Source organism: Ixodes scapularis, unplaced genomic scaffold, assembly GCF_016920785.2.
Source record: "Ixodes scapularis isolate PalLabHiFi unplaced genomic scaffold, ASM1692078v2 PGA_scaffold2__306_contigs__length_199485367, whole genome shotgun sequence".
NCBI lineage: Eukaryota > Metazoa > Arthropoda > Arachnida > Ixodida > Ixodidae > Ixodes > Ixodes scapularis.
The window spans coordinates 22,057,187-22,080,716 of NW_024609857.1; the positions used below are offsets into that span (position 1 = coordinate 22,057,187).

At 46.9% G+C, this 23,530-nt stretch overlaps 1 protein-coding gene across 1 annotated transcript; it reads right to left on the bottom strand.

The window, feature by feature from the left end:
- Positions 1-1,006: 1,006 nt before the first annotated feature.
- LOC115331363 lies at positions 1,007-21,743 on the bottom strand. The gene is made up of 6 exons (XM_042291234.1): positions 21,699-21,743; positions 21,285-21,598; positions 16,374-16,487; positions 14,098-14,145; positions 3,042-3,047; positions 1,007-1,014 (listed from the first exon to the last, which is right to left on the bottom strand). The coding sequence occupies exons 1-6, from the start codon at positions 21,737-21,739 to the stop codon at positions 1,007-1,009; spliced, it is 531 nt and encodes a 176-aa protein (XP_042147168.1). The 5' UTR covers positions 21,740-21,743.
- Between the last annotated feature and the right edge of the window lie 1,787 nt (positions 21,744-23,530).

The following is a 23,530-nucleotide window of genomic DNA, read 5'->3' on the forward strand; positions in this document are numbered from 1 at the left end:
GATAAGGCTTGAAATATGTTTGAACCTAAAAATTAAATCTCAGCTGTGACACCGAACATGACGTAATGCTACAAAACGTCATACTTGCCACTGTTACGTGTCATCGTATCCATATCCTCGTAGACCACAGTAATTGGATTTGCGAGTGCTCTGCGTGAAAGTGGACTTACATGCGCTTTGAAGTGTGGGAGAAATAAGAAGATGAGATAACTTTTCTAACAACAAAAACGATTTATTGCCAAACAAAAGTGGAGACCCCCACGATAAAGAAACCACAGCTTGCACTCGTAGGGCACAAGCGCCATCACAAAACACAAAGAAAATGAATCGCACGAGGGCTCAGACGATACACAATTTCAGTTCACAAATGGTACTCTAAAAAAAAATTTAACACAACACAACAACAGGGCTGGTGCAAATGAAAACAGTAACACACAGTGAAATTAACTACACTATACAAAAGTGCTATTCAAGCTGAGCTGTGCAAAAATACTATTGGTGTGAGAGGCGAACCTTAGTTCGGACGGAATCGGCTGTAAAGCACCCTCTTCCGCCGGCTGTCAACCAACTAAGGATAAAGTAGAATTATGTGACATTGTAGGTTAATGCGAGAGCATATCCTGCGAAATTAAAACACATTCATAACAAAAGTTTGCGCGTTTTAGTCGTAAAATGCTTTAAGATATTATCACAACTGATGGATGTTGCTAGGTCCTGCTCCACAAAGGGCAGCATCAGCCAACGAAGCCGTTCCTGCGACATCATGGGTCTTAACTTGGTCTTTACATGTGCGAGCTTCGAAAATGTCCTTTCGCACGAGCAACTGGTTACAGGAATCGAGGAAAAAAGTTGAAGAGCGCGAGAAAAGTCCTTGAGTACTGACTTGTCCAACCCATTTTCTTTGAGTGAATCCAGCCAGTCATAGGCGGTCATGCTGTTTGTTTCTTCGTCGCTGGTTCGGGACTTCAGGAGTTGCATTTCAGCACCCAAGCTGTCGGGATCTACCTCAAAAAGCTACAAATAACAGATATTTGTTCGTCGCTCACAGAGAGGCCCAAAAGGTTCTGGAGAGCACGCACAAGCTCAAAAGTTTCTTGTGTGAACCTTTCCTCGATCCCTCGAACACAGGAGTCAAGCATCGGAAAGAAAACACCGACACGAAATTCCTCCTCTTTTGTCGCATAGAAACATTCATTCGCCCAGTTTTGGTCAAATCGCTTCGATACCTTTCTTCTTCGAACTTCGGGAATCTCGATTTCATTCATCTCGCAGATCGAAGAAGCTTCCGCAAACATCTTTTTAAAGACTGTCCCATCTTGCCTCATCTCTCGCAGCGCTTTTTGCAGATGCCTGACTTCATTGAGTGCAGTGGTAAGGTTAATTTTAGGGTCCTGAAGAGCTCGGCTAACCTTCAAAATAAGCTGTAGAATAGGGTGAGCTATTTCCATGCTGCAGACAAAGCTCATCACCTGGGAAAGGAGTCCCTTGCCTTTTGCTTTCGTCTCCGGGTGCTTTGTGGAGTCCACAATCGTTCTTACTGCACTCGACAGTTCGCTGTAGCTCTCACAGCGAACTGGCCTTTACTGCTTCAGCACGACATGCCCATCTGGTTGTAGACAAAGACTTCAAAGTTTTCAGCTGTGTGCCGACAGTTTGAAAAATTCGCTCAAAAACAGCATGGCGCACAACACTGTTTTCAATAAAGTTGTACGCAAGTTGCACAACGCCAAAGAAATCAAACATCATTCTGTTTTCTGCTCAAGACAAGCATGCATCGACAAGCACCAGGTTTAAGCTGTGGGCATAGCAGTGAACGTAGACGAGCTTGTTGTTCTGCTCTTTGCACTTTGCTTGAACGCCAGCAACGTGCCCTGACATAGTAGAAGCCCCGTCAAAGCAGACGGAACTCACAGAATTCCAGGAAACATTGATGGCGGTGAGAACTGCTTGCAATGTGGAAAACACAGAGTCGCTGTCTAAATTTTTAAGCCTGTCGAGAGTAAGGAAGACCTCCACTGGCCTGTTCTTAATTTCGCAGAAGTACCTAATAACAACGGAGAGTTGTTCATGATGACTGCAGTCACTTGTTTCGTCGCACATGAGCGAGACTGTTTTACCTTCTATGCGGTGGACAATCGAAGAAAAAATGGCTGCATGCAGTGACTCTAGGATGTCATTTTGTATTCTGTTGCTGATGTAGGAGGCGTTTTTTGGGCCTGACTCTAAGTGGCCCCGCAAAACGGGGTCGTACTTCTTTAAGATATTAACTATCTCTAAATATAGACCTTGCTCTGCGCTTTCCTTATTTTCACCGTGCCCTCTGAATGGCCTTCCTCCCTTTGAGAGAAGAACAACGATGTCAGTAAGGCGCTTTAGCACCTCACGATTTTGTTTTCGTTTTTCTTCAACTTCAGACGCTCGTCGTTCAAAGCTTTCATCCAGCATTGAAGCAATCAATCTGTTTGCTTTGGAGCAATTCCATGACACAACACTGTTAAGATGGCCCTCAGACCTTTCATGCTGATTAAACCTTTCTATCGCTTTCTTCCAAGTTCGAAACCCAGTTGAAACAAAGGATGGGTCTAAATGTGCTTTGGTACCACTGCCCGGCGGAAACGCCCGACAACAAAAGCAAAAGGCTGCATCTTTTGCTGGACTGTATTCAAGCCAGCTGAACTTTGCAAACCAGTGTTCACAAAAGCTGCGCTTTCGATTATTCGTTTCTGTTTGGGCATAGCTGCCCAGATGAGGCTGAAAAGGACCCCGTGCTTGCCTGGCTTGCTTGTCCAGGTCGCTAGTCGGCATTGGCAGCGACGGGTCGTCGTCAGACACCTGGTTCTGGTTGGTGGAAAGCGTTGAGCAAAATCTCGGAGGCTCATCTGGTGCATCAGCGATGTGGCTTGGCGTCGTGGCACAGCTTGGCGTTGGCACACAATTTGGCGTCGTGGCACAGCATGGTGAAGTGGCGCAGTCGTCAGCTTGCTGGTGGCTGGACATCTTTTCCGGTTCATTTTGTTCATGCTGCTCTTTGCAGCTTGTTGACTGTGCTGCAAACAAATAAGAGAAGTATAACTTTTTAGTTTTCTTTTTACCTGTTAACATGGCTCTTAGAACACGCTCGAAAAGAAGTCTGAGTAAACAATTACAGAACCAACTGCGCCAATAATAAATATATATTTTTGGAAATTTTACGACAGCTTTCTCATCGACAGCTCAGCATAGTCTCTCCAAGCTAACAACAGCAACCGCTGCTCGGAGGCGAGCCAAACACGGCCTGCTGATTGTGTTTTCTATGTTTTAACGTAAACAACCTTTTTGAAAAAAACTAGGTTGCTGAAAAGCTAGTTTTTTTTATGTCGGTGATGTTAGTCGCGCTAGAGTTACTAGTCTGGCCGAGGAGCATTACCTTCTTTGTTCACCGCGACAGAAGTTCGCGCCCTTCTCGTATAGTTAATAATTTCTAGAGAGATAATCCTGCACAGAGCGTATACACGAGTCAAACATTTTAAGACTGCGTTTTATTAATGGTGAGCACTGGCGCTGGGCACGGAAATGCCCAGAGTTGCTGAGTACGTCAGTGAAGACAGACGGGGCTCTAATAGAAACGTTGCTAAATTCGTTAGACACATTTTCCTTTGTGAGGACTTAAACATTCGTGAGTGGGTGCGTCTCTCACTCTCACTGTTGCCTTCGTTCATGAGGCACTTCATTCACCTCAACAAGATCAGTCATTTCGCTCAACGGGGTCCTGTTGAGGTGCCACGCTATCGTCTACGAACAGACTTCATAGAATGATACCGACACGTGCTGCTATATAGAGACTTTTAATGAAAAGGATATGAATAATTTAACCAACTAAACTGAGATCTGGAATGAATGAATTCAACAACGAAGAAAAATACTACAAGGTCAGTTTACTCGTTTTTTTCTTGGAAGGATCACATTATGTGAATGAAATGGCCTCTAGGAAGCCTTCATACAAGCACTGAACGTCCCTGAATTGACTCATCCAATCACCAAACCAGTACCGATGTGCACGGTGGACCCCTTCTTTCGTTTCTAATAAATTGCACTGTTCTCTCTTTCTATACTGCTCCGGCAATTTATGGGGTTCTAAAATAGCGGCGTTGTTTGCAGTGGCGGATCCAAGGGGGGGGGCGGTGGGGGCGATCGCCCCCCCAAACGCCTCGCCAGGCACCCCCCCCCCCCCCCCCCCCCCCCGGGGTTCTTCGTCAGCTCGAAGAAAAAACGTATGCAATCGACGCAGGATGCAGCTTGTACAACCAGGTGACCAATTGCTTTTCTTCTCAACTGAGAGAGGAAGTAAATGCTCTGGGTACAGTGTAGTCTGGGTCTGAGCTTCTCCTGAAGACGCTCCGGACTTCCCCACGACCTTGGCTTAAACATAAGCCCGCTTTCGTCCTCGCCTCCATCCCTCACTGAGGATCAGATCAGCGCCGCAGCGCGGAATACAGAAAGAAGCCGACGAGCGCCAGAAGGGGGAGATGTTTTCTCTAATGGGCTTCATACTGCCTGCGGTACGACTTCTCGTGGCGGGAAGCTAATAAAAGAAAGATAAACGGTACGAGCACTCTAAAGGCTGGAGGCTGCTTACGCTAGGGAGCCTTCATGTGCGCTCATGAAGGCACCCTAGCTTACACGGGGTCCTCAAGCCGACGCCGTAGGCATTTATTTGTATACAATGCCGTTTCAACTTAGGGTGGCGGGACATATTTTAGGAAAGGCGCCTGCTACCCCTTGTCTCCCCTTGGCGCCGTCTTTACTTTTCGAGTTAAACGCGGCTTCTGTGGATTGACGGCAGAGCTTTCGCGCGGCTTTGCAGGAGCGAATATGTGTGTGTCTAATGGAACAGAGGGGGGGCTTGCTGGTTTCCGACTGCGGCTTCGAATTCCCTACCTAAGGGACTTGGGGAAAACGAGCCTTTTCAAAGATCCGACTATACATAAATTAAGTAGAGAGTGCCTGTGCCCCTTCGAGTGAACACCGACTCTCAAACATCCATGCTGCAGTCGTGATCGGCCTTTAGCCCAGTTGAGATTCGCCGACCGGACAACCGCTCTGCCCCATCATATCTCTGCACCTGCCCTCTCGACCCTGACGAATGAGCTAACTACCCAGAAACAAGCGTTCTTTTCACACAGAAAATATCCAGACGAATTGCAATTGAATATAATTTGGAAGGATCCATTGCTGGTTTAAGGTCTTATCTAAGTTTAAAAGTTATAGTTGCAGAACTGCAACATGCTTTCATAAATATTCAACAATTATTCGCTTTCGTTCTCTCGAGTTGCATCCAGAACACGTGAAAACACGAGTTTGGGTTGGCAATGCCGCATGTGCTGCGCTCTAGACATTCCAAAAATACGGCGAACAACCGACGAACTTGCCTGACAGCTTTCGTTTCGCTCGCTGCGTCAACAGTGTTTTGACGCCGCGAGCAGCGTCGAAGCCGCCGGGCCATTTTTGTCGCTTGTTTGCAACGTACTCGCTCCATTGATTTAAGCCGCTCTTCCCGTTGCCGCAGCAGTTAAGCAGTAGCTCCAACCAGGATGTCTGCCAAGGCAATGTCTTTAAGCTTCCCTAAATCGACTGCTCACGTAGTGTCGGTCTGAAACCCAAGTTTCAGAAAGGATAGTGCCACCACAATTTTCGAGATACTTGCCTCTAGCGTGGTCACCCGAAAGGTTTTAATTCAAAGAGTTCATCCCCGACAGGTAAACCGATACAAAAGCTCTCAAGATCTATATTATGTTATCAGAGTTTAGTAAAAACGATAACTCTACAAAAAATATAAACACTCCCTCCCCGCCGTTTTACATCGAGGAACCGCCCCTGGTCGTTTGCATGGGCACCGACAGGACCTTCTTTCTAACATTTGTCACACATTCAGTTTTAATATCCAGCCACTAAACTACCAGTATATACCATGGAAAAGTTCAAAATATTTTCACAATTTGGACACTCAAAAAAACTTCAAATTAATTAATCAGATAGCATGAATGATGTGAAATGACAGAAATCTGATATTCGTCCACCCGAGTAAGTTACCAAGCTTTCACCTAATTACGAAAGATAAAGGCAATGTCACTGATGGGTCTGGCTACCAGAGGGCCAGTACTCCTGAGGACTTTCCTGCGAGCTTGGATGCAAGCAAGTCAGTCGTTCAGCTCGATCACTAGGTAGATGGACTTACCTACCTATCTCAACAAGCTGAAAGCCAACCTGAAGGTTCCTGCTCCATGGAATTGCAATGCACTTTGTTATTTCTCAGGATTCATCATCTATAGCATGCAAGCTGCCTGCCTCAAATGTTTCAGCTATTGGCTCCATTCAACCACCTGCTCCGGAAAAATGTGAAATAGAGGTGTGTATTAAAGGAAGACGACGGCTTTAACAAGGCAAAGCAGACACTGCTGCGTCAGGCTCCTGGTGTATCGCAACCACACTGAGGAACTGATCCTGAATGTGCCACACCTCCAGAGGCAGTTGGACCAGTGTCGTCACACAACATCCATGGAGTCAAAAGGCCCATAGGAGGTTAACCTTCTTCCAAGAATTCCATGACACACGCATGGGTATCAACGCAATGAGGTAAGGCAATGGTTGATGCCGTACAACCTTGAACAATATGCCAACAGGCTGCATTAATGCCACCAGAAGCAGAGCCACAAGCTTGGCCAGAACCCACGGCTTTATGGACAAGAATTTACATGAACTGCACTGCACCTATCGAAGGTAAAACGGTGCTAATTGTGGTAAACAGTTACCAAGATTGAAAGAAACCACTGGCATCGGCAGCCAGCCAACTCCACTGCAACAGTCGAATATCTGAGGAACACGGTCGCCTGGTTAGGACTTCCTGTTTGCTTGGTGTCCAATAATGGAACACCATTCCCCGGCACGCTGTTTACCGACTTCATTACTCAGAATGGAATTGGCCACCTAAGGACTGCACCTAACTATCCACAGTCAAACAGACTTCCCGAGAGAGCTGTCAGAACGATCAAGGACAGTCTAAAGAAACTCTCGGGTGGTTCTTTGGCCGCATACTTGCCAAGATGGCTCCTTGTGTACCGCCGCACACCGCCTACCACAGGAGGACAATCTCCAACAGAGCTCGTGTTCAACTTTTGTCCTAGAGTTTGCTGCATGGACCTCATCACTGAGACCCAGGAGCCAAAGGTAGACCTGGAAAGACCTAGCAACCTTAAAGAAAGCAGCCCTGTTTTCAAAAGAAACATAGGAGCCGTAGAACAATGGGGACCAAGATCATCTTCCAGGTTGTCGAAAACTGCATGACTTTGTTAAAATCCACCATGGCACAATGAAGCACCGCCTGGGCCAGTTGTGCCCCAGACGCTTTAACTCAACTCATTTTTAGTCAGATGACGAAATTACCACTGGGCACTAATTTGATTGGCAGTTAACAAGTGAAAAAACCAGGCTATGGACCAGGAACTGAGCAGGCATTTTAAGCAGTGCAAGGATGCCCCACTCAGGCACGGGCGACACCAACCAAGATGAACCTTTAGCTTGTGCGGCAAAGTGTTGGATCAGGCCACCACCAGGGGTCAGTGTTTCTGGGGGCTTCCCTGTGCAACGGCCATGGGCTTTCTCTCTTTTCCCACACTTTCCAGTGACCATGTAACAAACATGTATGACACGGCCATGTCAATTACTCCCTAATAAACAAATAGGTATGATCCTTGCACTCCATGGATGAAGCAACCACCAACAATTTCAACATTGGTCTGTATGGAGTCAAAAAACAAGGAAATAAAGGCACTTCTGACACACAACTATTCTTGATGCATGCACACAATAGACTACTTCCATAAAGCCCTGCATGCAACACGGCGCGCGTTGCACTGTGGAAACTAGTTGGCCAGGGAGGAGAGTGGCATGGTTTCGGTTTCGATCGACACGTCGACCAGAGATTACACACAGAGCGTGGACTATAAACGGCCATTATCTCATGTTTTCTGGTCCCGAGAGCGTCATTTGTGGTCTATAAACTAACCTAAATGGCCAGACCTCGAAGCTTTAGCACAAGCCCGAGACGTATATAGCTTCTTTTAACACATGCTTGTTCTATTTCTGTACTTGAGCCTTTTTGTTAGCGTTTCGAGGTATCTGGACGAGCCAGTGCTGGGAATCTCGACGCTGCGAAGCTCGGGGATCTTGCTTATGTACGAATCAACAGGCTGTAGCAACCAATAAGTATGCATACATCAAGCTCGCGCCTTTACATTATATGTTGTTGATCAGGAAGTTTGTTCGTTTCGTGCGTCCATAGAAGAAATATTACTTTTTGCAATTACTGTTTTCTTAATACGCCTGTGTACGCAAAGTAAAACTCGGAGGTGCCATTGAAAAGCTCAATTATAACACACTTCTTATCTCTTATCTGTACTGACCCGCAGCACTGGACGAAGCGAAGTCCCCACCCACTTGCATTTTACTAATATTCAACATCGCGTATGCACGTAAAGTTATCCTGCAATCGTATAGGCACATTCGCGCATACAAACCGTTTTAAGAAAGCAAAAGTCAAGCACTTGTGTGAAAAATGTTGCACCATTCGCCAGAAGTACGCCGGACGGGTATGAACCCCTATGCGGTGCGCCAAACGAACGAAATTATTCAAAGTGCATTTGACGGTTGCTAATGGCCATAATATTTGTCATGTGTTAGCTTTCTTCCTGCCTGAGTATGCTGCGATAATTACGGACACACCGTTCAGGCACAGATCTTGGGCGTCAGTAAAAGCTCGTCCAAAAAGGCTTAGCGAGGAGTAGGGGACGCTTGTTAGGGCCTCCGTCGTAGCTAGCCCATCTCTGCGTTTGCGAAAACTTAATCGTCTATCAGCATTGTTAAGTGCTGAGTAATCAGGAGTCGCTTACGGAAGGCACAACGAGTAGCTTTACTCTGTGATCGTGATGGCGGCGTGACCGAATGTCCCTGCATGCGCAGGCACGTACACTGTCTGATGTCGCAGAAGAAGACGAGGCGCGTCTTCTTCTTTTTCCATGTTATGCCGGACATAACACCTCCCCCCACTAGACGTCATGTCCATATCTTTGAGGTGGTCGCCGGTCTCGGGAACTTCTTCGAGTGCCTGAAGTGTCAGGCTCTGCCGGCGGCACAACAGGAAGCGATTCCTCGGGAATAGCAGTTGTGCTGTTGTCCCTGATGGTTGTCGCGGGTTGCGGAGCCAGGTCATCACGGCTGTTAATGTCCCATGCGGGTGCCACAGCTGTCTGTGGAGGTTGATTATGCGATGCCACTCTTCGTGGCCGTATGTGGTTGGTGTGCCGGCGAATTGAACCTTGCTCTACCCGAATCATCCAAGAGCGATGTCCCAGCTGACGTTCGATCACTCCCGGTATCCACTTTTTACCGTCTGGAAATGTTTTAACCCACACTGCTTGGCCTACATTCAGCTTGCGTCGGTTTGTAAAGGTGGCAGTGCTTTCAGGTGTCTCGGGGCTGAACGTCTTTAGTCGCTCGAGAGCAGACGGAAGTTCTCTTCCAAAAAGCATCCAAGCAGGTGTCTTTCCTGTTGCCACATGGATTGTTGTATGTTGTTTGAATAAAAATCTGGCAACCACACAATTCAGATCTTCTCTTCCTCTTTTAGCTAGTGCCATTTTCAGCTCTTGAACCATGCGTTCAGCCTGGCCGTTAGTTGCTGGATGGTATGGCGCGCTTGTGATGGATATTACACCGTTATTCCGGTAGAAGGTCTTGATGTCGTCGGACACAAACGCTGTGCCGTTGTCAGAAACCACCTTCCGGGGAACGCCGAAAGTTGCGAAGATAGCCCTCAATTCTCTAATGACGGCAGCCGACGTCATGTTTCGCATCACTCGGACTTCCACCCATTTAGTGTATGCGTCCACGACCACCAGAAAAACTTGGCCTCCAACTGGACCCGCAAAGTCCTCGTGAATAGTATCCCAAGGGTGGGAGGGTCTGTGCCAGACTGGCATGGGCTCCTTCGGTGGTGTCTTGCGGTGGGTCTGGCAGGCAGTGCATTCTGCGACGAATGACTCTATGTCTCCGTCGATACCGGGCCACCAGAGGTAGCTCCGTGCGCATGTCTTCATTGCTATAATTCCACCGCGTGAATCAACGTCAACGCGTCTGTCCTCAGCCGCGTGGGGATCACAATGCGTGCCCCCCATGTCACACAATTTCGGTGTGCCGACAGTTCTGCCGCCTTTTTTGTGTAAGGTGCGAACTCTGGTGATTTGAGTCGATGAAGAGTGCCCTTTTGAATTGCTTCTAACACTTCAACCAGCGCAGTGTCCTTTGCTGTCGCTTCTGCTACCTGTTGCGCTGACAGAGGAGGCCGTGACAATCCTTCAAACATCAAGATGTCGCCAGGTGGATTCAATTCGTCTTCTGTGTGTGGTAACGGAAGCCGACTGAGAGCGTCTGTGTTCTGGTGACGATTTCCTGGCCTGTATTTCAGGTCGTAGTGGTAGGCTGCCAGTTTCACGCACCATCTAGTCATCCTTGGTGATAATACTTGTGGAACAGGCTTGTTGGAGCCGATGATACCTAGCAGAGGCTGATGGTCTGTGAATATGGTCACGGACCTCCCAGCTATGTATTGATGGAAGTGGTGAACTCCGTACACGATAGCGAGGCCTTCACAATCCAGTTGCGAATAGTTCCGCTCGGCACTGCCTAGCGTTCTGGATGCAAAAGCGATCGGAGCCTCCGGCCCATCAGCATCTTGCTGTGCAAGTACGGCTCCCACTCCATATGGTGAGGCGTCGCAAGACAACACTAGAGGTCGTTTTCCATCATAGTGTGCGAGCACAGTGTAGTTCGCCACTAGATCTTTCAGCTTTTTGAAAGCCCTTCGGTGTGTTTCTTCCCACCTCCACTCTTTGTTCTGTTCAAGTAGTTCGTACAATTCCTTCGCGATTGTCGCGCGATCCTTTAAAAACCTGTTGTAAAACGCCAGGAGGCCTAAAAAGGACTGTAACTGCGTCTTGTTCTCTAGTCCTGGGGCTTCGACTACTGCTTGGATCTTGTCCTGGGTTGGATGAATTCCCTCGGCGTTTATGCGGTGACCTAAGAATTTGACCTCCTTCACGCCGAAGAAGCACTTGCTTTGCTTGAGCTTCAGCCCTGCCTTTTCCAGTCGTGAGAGTACCTCATCCAGCCGACGCGCGTGCTCACTTGGAGTTGTTCCGCTGATGATTATATCGTCAAGGTAAACGCTAACTCCCGGAATGGCCGCGAGTGTGGTTTCCATGAGTCGTTGAAATATCGCCGGGGCGGCCGCGATTCCGAAAGGTAGTCGCTTCACTCTGTAGAGCCCCTTGATCGTGTTGATCGTCAGTATTTCGGCGGTCGTATCCGTTACTCGCAGCTGCTGATACGCTTGCGCGAGATCAAGGGTCGAAAAGACAGTTCCTCCTTGAAGGTTTGATAGAGCCTCCGTCGGTGTCGGGAGCGGGTAGGATGCCGGCTTTGCTGCGTCGTTCACGGTACTGCGGTAATCCCCGCAGAGCCTCACGGATCCATCTTTCTTCCTGACAACCACGACAGGCGTTGCCCACGCGGAGTGTTGAACCGGCTCTATAATGCCTTGCTTCTGCAATGCTAGCAATTCGCATTCAACTACTGGCCGTAGTGCAAATGGTACTTGTCGGGCTTTAAGGAACTTGGGTGTTGCTGTTTCTTTCATCTCCAAGTGTACCGTTGGTCCGATGTACCCTGTGATCTCAGACTTGAAGACCTCACTGTGCGCGCTGAGCACCGTTGTGATAGTACGGTCTTGCTCAATGTGGTGAATACCACTGAGTCGAATCTGCAGTGCTGAAAACCAGTTGCGTCCCATCAGGTTGCATCCTGTTCCAGTTGTGACTAGGAGTGGCAGGATATAGTCCTTAGACTTATGCTTTACGTGTACCTGCGCTGAACCGAGAACTCGGAGTCCTTCACCGGTCCACGTCTGCAGCATCATATCCTCTTTCTGTAACGGAGGTGGCTTGTTTGGCCATGTTCGCCTGTAGGTCTCTTGACTGATGACCGTGACTGCTGCACCAGAGTCAACTTCAAATTCTAGTGCTCTTCCTTCTACTTTAAGCGTTATGAGGTACTTGGGAACCACGATGCTGGTACGAACAGCATTAAGTTCCTGCATGTCAAAATCACTTACTGACTGATCAGTCTCGTTTTGGTCATCGCTCACCAGGTTGGTCGAGCGTTGTGCAGCTCCGGATCGAGCCTTCATTCGGCAAGCCTTCTCAATGTGACCCGTCTTTCTGCAAAATCGGCACAATGTTTTGCGAAATCGACAGGTTTGTGCGCTGTGTTGCTCATTGCAGCGGTAACACGGCGTCTCCGGCTGACCACTGGAAGTGGTGGCTGCCCGGTTCGTAGTTCTACACATTTTGTTGAGGTCTGGTTTGGGGAGTTTCAGCTCCTGTTGTTGTTGCACGGCACTCTCAAGTCTGATGGCAATATCGTAAGCTTGCTTGAATGTGAGTTTTTGTTCTGCAAAAAGACGTTGTTGAATACGCTCATCTTGAACTCCGCAGACGAAGCGGTCACGAAGCATCACGTCCAGCGGCAGCATCGTTGGATTGGAAGCCAATATGCCTCCGGAGCTCGACGACCCCGCTGACACTGTGCCGCCGGTACTCGACGAACCTGCTGTCGTCGTTGGCGATGGAGCTGTCGTCAACACGCCAAAGTTACAGTCAGTTGCCAATTTCTTAAGTACTGCCACGTAGCAAGCAATTGACTCCCCTGGATGTTGATCACGCCTCTGAAATTTGCTTCAACAGAAGAGTTCGGATGGTCTTGGATCGTAATGGTCCCCTAGCAAGGACATAATTTCGTTGAAAGAAACTTCTCCTGGCTTGTGGGGTGCAACTAGCGCTCGAACTGTGTTGTAGGTCTCTGCGCCGCATAAAGTCAGCAGTAGCGCCCTCTTCTTTCCAGCGTCTTGCACATCGTTTGCCTGGAAGTAGAAGTCCAAGCGCTCCGCCCAGGTCGACCACGCAGTACCGTCGAACTCTTCGACCTTGCCTTGCAGCGCTGACATCGTTCAAACGATGCAAGTCTTTCCTTTTGAGGTTCTGGTCCGCCTTCGTCGCCAATGTTAAGTGCTGAGTAATCAGGAGTCGCTTACGGAAGGCACAACGAGTAGCTTTACTCTGTGATCGTGATGGCGGCGTGACCGAATGTCCCTGCATGCGCAGGCACGTACACTGTCTGATGTCGCAGAAGAAGACGAGGCGCGTCTTCTTCTTTTTCCATGTTATGCCGGACATAACAAGCATAAAATTTGAGTGGGAGATATATGATGACACGAGGAAGACATCATAGTAACTTTGGTGCAGTAGTGAGGTCGAATTTATTGCGTTTCCTTAAAAGTTTACGCGTCAACGCTGGGCTCAACTTTGATACTCCTGTGAGGATGCGGCTTGCTTTTCGCCCAATGAAGTAACAAGAAGCGGACGTTTGGCAAACAAAATATGTGTAATGCTCCAGGTGACCGAATTTCACTTGTAGTTCAATGGTACTAGACGGGATTATTGAAATTGAACTCAAAGATGATGTGACTAAGCCACGTCCTACTACGTTTGCATACGCACTCAAATATCCGGTGTTTCGGGAACCAAAAAAAGTGCCCCGGCCTTCGTTTTGTACCGCTCGAGAATGAGTATATTGTACATTCGTAAAAAAGTCAGATAATCGAAATTGCAAGCAGTGCGTTCGGTCGCGGCGTGATAGCATGAGATGAATCTGCTCAGTCGAAACCGAAACTGGGTGCCCAACTAGTTCCCAGAATGCACTGCATGGTATTTCGCCGCAATGGGGTGCGTCGGTTTTGGAAGAAGTCCATTGGCCAGCAGTCTCCTTGCAACATCCTGGACATAGCAACAAAACCCAGCCCTTGCACCTGTTATACTGAGTACGAGCGTCTGACAAAAACTAACTCACGGAAAGGAAATGGCGGCAGTTAGGTCTACTGCAAATGAACTAACACACAGATACCTGACAATAATTAAGTCTGCAACTACAATGAAATAAAATGAGACAGACCCAAAAGCTGCAACCGATGACCATGGAGGGGACATGGGTCTCGTGCCTCTGCAAGAAAAAACACAGAAACTGCAAAATTAAAATAGGCAAGTGGATAAACCAAAAGGGTCGGAGGCAAAGCATAGGCTCCCAGAAGCGTAAAGGTGCTGCACGGTGAAGGCTCACATGGAAAGCTCATGAAGTAAAGGGATGGCTTGCAAATGTCTTAAGCAAGTGCAGAAGTGAAAAACTTGAGGATACAGAGATAGTGCATATTTCGAGGTGTGCGAATGACACGAGGAAAGTGAACAGAAGAATGACAGGGGAAAAGACAAGCTAACATGGGCAGGAAGTCTCTGCATAGGCTTTCATGCAAGACACCAGGAAGGAAAGTGTAGGCTACAAACATCCACATGAAGCAAAAAGGGATGAGTGAAACATAAGCAGTGCACAGCACAAGAAGGAGGACAAGAAAAAAAAAACATGATACAGAAGAGCAAGTTTGCACGACAGCGAAAGCTTCACATAGGCCTACACGCAGAGCAGAAGAAAAAGTGCTCCCCACAAAGAACCGTAGCAAGCGTAAAAAAATTCAGAGGCTTCATGCAGTCATACGCACAGAGCACAATAAAAAGAAAAGCTTCCCACAAACATCTGAAGCAAGCGTAAAAGTAAAAGAATATTCTGGGACTTCACTCAGGCTTACATGCAGAGCATAAGAAAAAGCAAGCTTCCCACAAAGAGCTGAAGAAAGTGTGAAAGAAATTTAGATGCTTCACGCAAACTTACACGCAGAGCACAAGAAAAAGAAAGGATTCCCACAAACATCTGAAGCAAGCATGGAAAAAATCCAGAGGCTTCATGCAGGCTTGCACGTAGAGCATAAGAAAAAGAGCTTCCCACAAACATCTCTAGTAAGCGTAAAAAAAATTCAGAGGCCTCACACAGGTTTACAGGCAGAGCCTAAGAAAAAAAGCGTTCCACAAAGACCCATAGCAAGCGTAAAAAAATTCAGAGGCCTCAGGCAGAGCACAAGAAAATGGGCTTCTCACAGACCCGTAGCAAGCATAAAAAAAGTACAGATGCTTACAAGCACAGCACAAGAAACTTCCCACAAACATGTGTAGCAAGCATAAAAAAAATGCAGAGGCTTCACGTAGGCTTACATGGAGATCACAAGAAAAAGGGCCTCGCACAAACAACCGTTGCAAGAGTAAAAAAAATTCAGAAGTGCCTCGGTAAACAAGGAACGCAAAAAATGAAAGCTGCCCTTAACACAAAGAAGAAAGCAAAGTAAAAAAAAAATGAGAACGGGACAACAGTTTCATCAACTAAGGCAATCTAAAACACTAATTAGTTCTCCGAGGTCCTGCCATCGACTGCCGAAGTCCCTGCGTTCAGCTGCCCCAGCCGCCAACTCGCGACTTTTTTCCCGCAGGAACAGTTGCAGCCGTGCATGGCAGAATCGCCTGATGAGCTTCATTTTGATTTCATGGCAGTCGGGCAGCTGAACACATTGGCTCTCTGCAGCCATCCTCGCCGATAGGTCGTCCAGGATGCCCCGTGCATGCATCAAATCCGCAATGAGGCTGCGAAAGACACTTTCACAAATTGTGAAGAGGGCGTGTGCAGCTTCAGAGGGGCAGGTCAGAGCGTCAGGGACATAACTCTTTAGCCTGAGGAGGCTATTTGCAGGTGCCATGGGGACTTGAACAGCTGCAGCACACGTGTCACATGTAGCATTATTTTTTACAACTCTTCGTACCACATACCCGCGTAATAGTCAAAGCTATTCTCCTCAGGTTGTGACATGGTGAGTTCTACCTCCTCAAGAAAAATGTCGGTGGGCACAGCAGGTTGTACATCCAAGTCTGCGAGGTCAGCCAGGTAAAAGGAGGCATCGTCCAGTTCGTAGGACCCTGCCTTGGACGCCTTCAGGTACTGCGAGTGTGTGATGATTTTCAAGGTCATCTTAAACTCCAAGAAGTTGGGATAGGGTTGCCCTGTCGCACTACCGAAAACAAGTTTTCATGGCAGTCCTGCGTGAATCTGGATGTGAGCACAAATGAAAAAGAATGTCTCTCAATGAGACTCTGCTGCAGGTCCAGAATGGACTTGGTAGAGAGGATTACCCCCGCCTGCACTGGCTTGAACACCCCATCCCCAATAGTGAGGTGGAGAAAAAGATCCTTAAATTTGACCAGAAAGTCAAGGGTGTTCTTGTAGCAGGCCTCATTTTGCCTGCTGATCGCAAGGACTGGGTGCCTGCTGCTCATAAGATCAAACCATTTGTTGACCTGTTCCAAGAACCAAGCCGTGGTGAGGAAGTTGGTGCTCCAGCCATGATTCTCCACCAGGAAGCGCAGGGCAGTGGCCGTGGAGTGACTGAGGACCCGTAGGGCAGTGCTCACCTACAAACACAGAACTGCTTTAGATCATCAAGTGTATGCGATGTTTGGTAAACTGGACTGAAGGAATCAATGATTTGAAACTTCCCCCTCAGTCAATAAAAGAACAGCATGGGCACTAAACGAAGAAAAGGCTCCTAACTTCCATTCCTGTTGTCCATATGAATGGTTTTTGCTGGTTTTTTACGAGTTTTTGCCACTCTCTTAAAGTTGACAGTTCCACTTCATGAGCAAAGGTGATGAATGCCAGCACTGAAGTAAAGTACACTCCATGGTTACTTTGGTAGCTGTGCGTTGCTAAAAGTGTCACCGACTCCGATTTGTGAACCACTGACTGATTTTGTTGAAAACACTTTAAGGAAAGCTAAAGAGGTTCTCCAAAAAAAATGAGTTAGAGGTAAATTCTTCCGTATTTGTATCCTGCAAATTTGAATATGCACTATTTGCTCAAGAAGTATCACCCAACGCAAAGAAATATTTAAAAAATTCACTCGGCATGATGTCATGTCAAGAACTTTCACCTGGCCACCGAAGCTCAAGCACCATCTCTCGTGCAGTGTTCCGGCACATGTGACCAGCCTTGCCCAATGCAGCGCTTTTTTTATTCTCGTGAAATGGTGCGTCATCTGCTACAGACGCCTAGTTCCCGCTACAATCTTTCACGCCTGACCAACATCCGCTAAATCTTTTATGAAAGTTTATAAGTGTACTAAACTTACGTCAAAACAAACAGGCGAGCGAAAATCGTGAGCATGAGGTGAATCGCACACAATTTGTCGACCACTCAAATAAGCTTGCAATAGCTGCAGAGATTCCGAGGATCCTTGTTGCGACGCTGCTGTCTCTCAGAAATTTCCTCCTAGCTTCTTACACCTCAGGAGGGCGGGGCTTCAGCGCTATGGTCAAAATGCTTTGATGGCTACTCCGGGCCTCAAATTGACAAATAATTTTAATATTCGTGATACTGGAGGCCATATGAAGATGATGCAAGTGTTTTTTAAAGGTACAAAACCGCTTTAGTTTCCCCTTAAGCAGGCACGTGCGAATAACAAATTTTATGTTTTTATTTATTCGGTTACCTACAGCGCCCTTAATAGGGCATTATTGTAGGGGGGAAGACAGTACAAGATATACACAGATGCATAGTACATAATAAACAGCAGACTGTGTGACGCGGGAACAATGACAATGACAGCAATAGCAAACTATGTAGGTGATACCACCACAGCAATTTTACAACAAAAACACCAAGAAAAAGATGATACGAGAATGACAGCAAAAACTAATTTAACAGAAAATTTTGCAGCGTTGTAAAAAATGAGAAACATGGAGCAGAGACAATTTCAGCTGGTAAGTTGTTCCAATCATGTACTGTACGGGGAAAGAAACTATACTTAAATATGTTTATTCTGCACCTGTATTCGTGGACTTTCAGAGGGTGATCTGTACGGGGAGACACATAAGTTGGTTCTTTTATGTATTGTTCTTTATTAATGCCATTTCTGTTATTAAATGTGTTGTAAAATAAGGACAGTCTAAGATATTTTCGGCAGTCAGCAAGCGAAGGCCACCCTAATTTAGTACACATAGCAGACGAGCTTTTTGAGAAATCATAATCGCCAGTCACAAACCGCGCTGCACGTTTTTGTATGCGTTCGAGCTCATCTATACTTGTCTTAGTGTAAAGATCCCACGCGGTGCAAGCATATTCTAAAATCGGACGCACGTTTGCCATATATAAAGTTTCTTTGAGTTTTGCAGGCGCTTGCCTAAAGTTGCGTTTAAGGAAGTTTAATGTGCGGCTGGCTTTAGAGGACAGGTAATTAACATGAGAGTTCCAGGATAGTTCGCTGGAAAAGAGAACGCCTAGATATTTATATTGTAAAACAACAGATAAGCTTGTGCCACCAAGAAAATATTCCGTGAGAAGCGGTCGTCGTTTGTTAGTAAACCTGACCAGATTGCATTTGTTTAGGTTCAGAGTCATCTGCCATGTTTGACACCAGGATAGAATAGAGCTTAGGTCATTTTGCAAAAGTTCAGAGTCCGCTTCACATGTTATGTCACGGTAAACGCAGCAATCATCGGCATATAATCTGACGGAACTAGAAATATTCACAGCTAAATCATTTATGTATATCAAAAAAAGAAGGGGACCGAGCACAGATCCTTGTGGGACACCTGATAAGACGCTTACATATGACGAATTCAAACCGTCGAGGACAACATTTTGCTTCCTGCCAACGAGATAGGCTTCAAGCCATTTAAGGAGTGTATTTGGAATATGAATGGTAGATAATTTTTGCAGCAATAGAGTGTGTGATACTGAATCAAATGCCTTTCGGAAGTCTAAAAAGACACAATCAACTTGGCTACCATGGTTTATCGATGTAGCGATATCATGGGTAAACTCTACTAATTGTGTATCGCAAGAATATCCAGTCCTAAAGCCATGTTGCGTTGGGTGAAAAAAATTATTACCTTGTAGGTGACTAATTAAGTTAGTGTAAATAATGTGTTCTAGTGTCTTGCAGGAAACGCTTGTTAGAGAGATAGGTCTATAGTTAGAAGTTTTTGTTTTGTCTCCACTTTTATGTACAGGAACTACATTTGCATTTTTCCAATCAAGAGGTAACTCACTTTGTTCAAATGATTTTCTAAACAACACTATTAGATATGAAGCGACAGAGGGGGCACAATTTTTCAGAATATAGTTAGAAATGCGGTCTGGGCCAGGCGCTGAGCCTACCTTGATCTTCTGTAAGAGCAAAGTGATGCCGTGCTCTGAAAACTCTATGTCATCCATAAGTGAAAACCCATTGAAATTCCTTAGACTTCAAGCGAATAAGAAGCTAATAGTGACTTGGGTCGAATAATTTCGAATCGCATATTGAATACTTGCGGTGCCTTTCTGATACTGCCATTGCGCTCAGCTTCCGCCATCTTGACAGTGTTGATGTCAAGATGGCGGAAGGTAGCTTAGCTTAATGGAAGCTAACCTAAGTTAGCTTCCAGTCGTGTGTAACTAGCTTAGCTAGCTACAAACAAGCTAAGCTACATGCTAACTTAGCTTAGCACTCTTACCTTAGTACACATTTTTCAAAACATTATAGTATTTGAGTGATGGATGAGTGTGAACGAGTATGAATAAAAAGTCATTTTAGATATGATATAAAGATTATCATACCTAAAACACCTAATATCAAGGGGCACACAGTAATCCACTGAAATGAGGTTAGACAAGAGTAATTTTGAGTATGTTTTGTTCACGTTCTCAAGGATGTGCGTAAATTCTGCAGTTGTTAATCGAAGCAACAAATGAAGCTTGTCATTTAGTTCTCCTTGTCAACAGCATTTTTCCTGTAGAGATAGCTTTCTAGTGCACAAACTCAGCATGTGAGCAATGATTATACTTTGTAAAGGAAAATGTAGCTGGTTTCATTTAGGTTATTCTCAGGTATCTGCCTACCCACTGCCGAGGCTCAGTTAATTCTGATCTAGATCACTGAATGACTCTCGCTTCAAATAAATCAAGCCCTACATAGAGATTGTAAGTAGATGAGAGATTTGTCAGTCCTCTTGCTATACCCAAATATTCGTTTTTAAATTTTAGACTAAAGAAATGATGAGCAATGATGCACACTGCTTGACGGGACCTCAATTGTAGAGTAACACATATTCATGGTAAAAGCCAGTTTTTTTTTTTTTTTTTTTGGCCTTGAGGTAAGCACTTATATTGACCAGGAACATGAACAATCCTTACGCTACATTACAATGTTTTCCTGAATTCGTCGCACACGCGCGTGACCTCTTTTTCTCTGGAGGTGTGCCTTCCACTCAATGCACAATCGCAGTGCCTGCGAAATACGCACGATCACGGTGTTTTCTCTGTAAGTGTCGCTTCTGCACAGCACACCGGTGCTCGTTAAGAAGCGCACTCAACTGCGCTAACTCGCTGCAATCGCGACTTTGCCAGCACTTAGAAACTGTGCACATCACCAAACGAACGGCACGCGACCAACTCATCGCGAGTCCCAAAGGCAACTGATAAGAGCACTAGAGCGATCTCGACATCACAGGACACAGGACACACACGATTGGTAGGTGAGATGATGACGTTTTATTCTAGTAGGGCCGCGCTAATCACGGGATGCAGATTAGACCTACCTTCCACTACATTAATGGGCACTTAGTACCTGGGAATGGTGACTAGAATGACGTCACGTGAGAACTGTGTATAGCCATAGGCTGGGGATGGCAACATGTGCAGCATGTGTTGACCTGTAAACAATGTTTAATTTTGGCCATTCGTGTGCAGAGATTAGTCATGAGCTGCCCAAATGTTTGCCGAGGCACTTATTGTCACGAACCCAAGTCAAGTGTTCATGCAGTGCTCGTATGGAATCCATAAGCCTCATTCGACCATCATCACCACAGGGTGCTCTCCTAGACAACGTCAGCATAATTACCTCCATGGTCGCATCAGCAAGGTTACAAAAATTGGGAGTGAAGGAAACACTCCCCCTCTAAACTTGAATTCACATCTCGACGCATGCAAGATACAGAGGTCAAACTAGTGCTGTATGCCTGCGATGAGAGAATCATTCCAACACAATATCAATAATCTACCCCTTCATACCACACTGCAACTAAGTGAAAAAGGAACCATGACACCAACTTATCATTTAAAAATAAATTGTGTAAAATACAAAAACACTACAGTTACTAACAAGGATATTATATCTGCAAATAATCAGCAGGGAGCTTTGAAGCATTTGAGTAGCCTGACAACAAACTTGCCTTCAAGCCGCCGCCTTAGAGTTCTAGACGACGGCAATGGGAAGCTCCCCTCCAGTAGCAAGTCGTAGCCCAAGCTGCCACATGTAAATCGCATCTGCAGCGACTTCTTCACCGTCTCATTAGACCACTTGGACCCCCTGTTGCTGGATCTCGATAGAGCTGCCAGTTGGTCCGCAGTGAAGAACTTGTGCAAGTGAGACCAGAATGTCGCTTCCCTTGTCTTTTGTAAGGCAGCCTGCCTCACCAAGCGATGATTCTCGTTCTCCAGCTGCTTGATCTTCCGGCTCATCTGAAGAAAGACATCTTCAGTGAGCCTAGGTGAAACGGGTGATGGAGAAAGAGGCTGTAGGGTTCGCTCAGAGGTCTTGGCCGCTGGTTGCCACAAACACGGTACAAGAATTGGGTGTTGCCCACCTCATGAGATCACTCCAAGCAGTGCAAGAACCATGACACATACCCAGCTGGTGGAGGCCGCCGACACCAAGGTGCCGAGGGCAGCTGCGCTGGCCTGGCCGCGCTGGTTGTCACTGGTCACCTGCAGCGAAGGGTGCGGTGGTATTGCTACACGGGGGTACGCAGGACCCTGGAAGATGCTTACGAAGCACGCCCCGCTGGTGGTAGGGAGCGGCTGCGTTAGCAGGCCACCCTGCAGGGCCGCTCCAGAGGTCCTGGCTGCTGGTTGCTGCAAACACGGTATGAGAATCGGGTGATTCCCACCTCACAAGATCACTCCAAGCCGTCCAAGAACCACATACCCAGCTGGTGGAGTGTGCCGACACCAAGGTGCCGCGGGCAGCTGAGCTGGCCTGGCCGCGCTGGTTGTCACTGGTCACCTGCGGCGAAGAGCGTGGTGGTATTGCTACACGGGGGTACGCAGGACCCTGGAAGATTCTTACGAAGCACGCCCCGCTGGTGGTGGGGAGCTGCTGCGTCAGCAGGCCGACCTGCAGGGTCGCTCCGGAGGTCCTGGCCGCTGGTTGCTGCAAGCACGGTACGAGAATCCTCGTTTTGCAGAAATATGGGTTCGAGAATAAATGGATTTGTCGCCCTTTTTCTCTTCATGCTGGCCGAGCGGAGAGGGACGAAGGCTTCTTTGTATTTTCCTCGGGGTGAAAGATAATCCTCAAGGGGGACAAAAGTGGTTTTGGAGGAGCTCTATCTAAGTCACTGCGACACAATAAGCCAACGGGACGCAGTGGACGTGCCTGCGGCCAGGGAACTCTCGTCTTTTAGCCATGCACTCTCGAACCACTAATTCTGCAAATGGTCCATTGGGTGTTGCCCACCTCACGAGATCACTCCAAGCCATGCAAGAACCATGACAGATACTTAGCTGGTGAGGCTGTCATAACATTACAAGGCAGCTGAGAGTGATGAATGCCTCATGCATTAACTTAATAGAAGCAACAGAATATGAGTTATTCGGTTTTGACTTACTTTTCCATGAGGCGGGGTTTTGTGCTGTGTCAGGCTGCAACACTGAATGATGGTGTCTCATGCACTCTTGCACAAGGACCACTCCGATTAAAAAAAAAAAAAAAAAGGTCTCTGACATGGAACAGAGATGTCAACAGCCTACCAAGTCCACATTATTATAGGTCACCTGTGCCTCTTTCAAATCATATCAGTAAAAACATCTTAACACAAGATAAATTATTGCTTTTAATTCACTCTCATAATCTAGGTAAATACCAAAAGAACAAAAATCTCACTTATCCTCGTTACACGCACTCACTTGACTTTCAGAATGCAGAAACAAGCTCGGAACAGCTGTGGCTTTTAGCCTCCTCCAGCCGTCAGAGCACCTCGTCTGGAACTAGGAGGGATCGAAGTGGTCCTGCAGCGAATAACGTTTTGGTAGACGTCAAAACTGTGTATTCAGCCGCTCGCGTCACAGTACAGTTATTCCGCTGACGAGAGGCTCACGCTTTCAAAATACGCGATCTTACAAATCCATCATCGCACGACCGCCACAGGCCTGAACCACTCGTCTTTCTGCGGTGAAGCGAAAGCGCACAGGACGCTTCCACGGCAGTAGAGAATAGATCACAAAATACACGGTTTTGTCACAGTGCACTCGCGTCCACTGTGCTCGCGTCACAGTATTAACAATGAACAATACCTCACCTCGCAAAGGTACGTTCTGTCGGGAGGTTTCCACCCCGCGCCACGCTTGATTCCTGAAAGCCACAGTTTTCGTCTCCTCGGGGATTTCGGCAGCTTGAACAAGCGAATTCCCCTGGAAG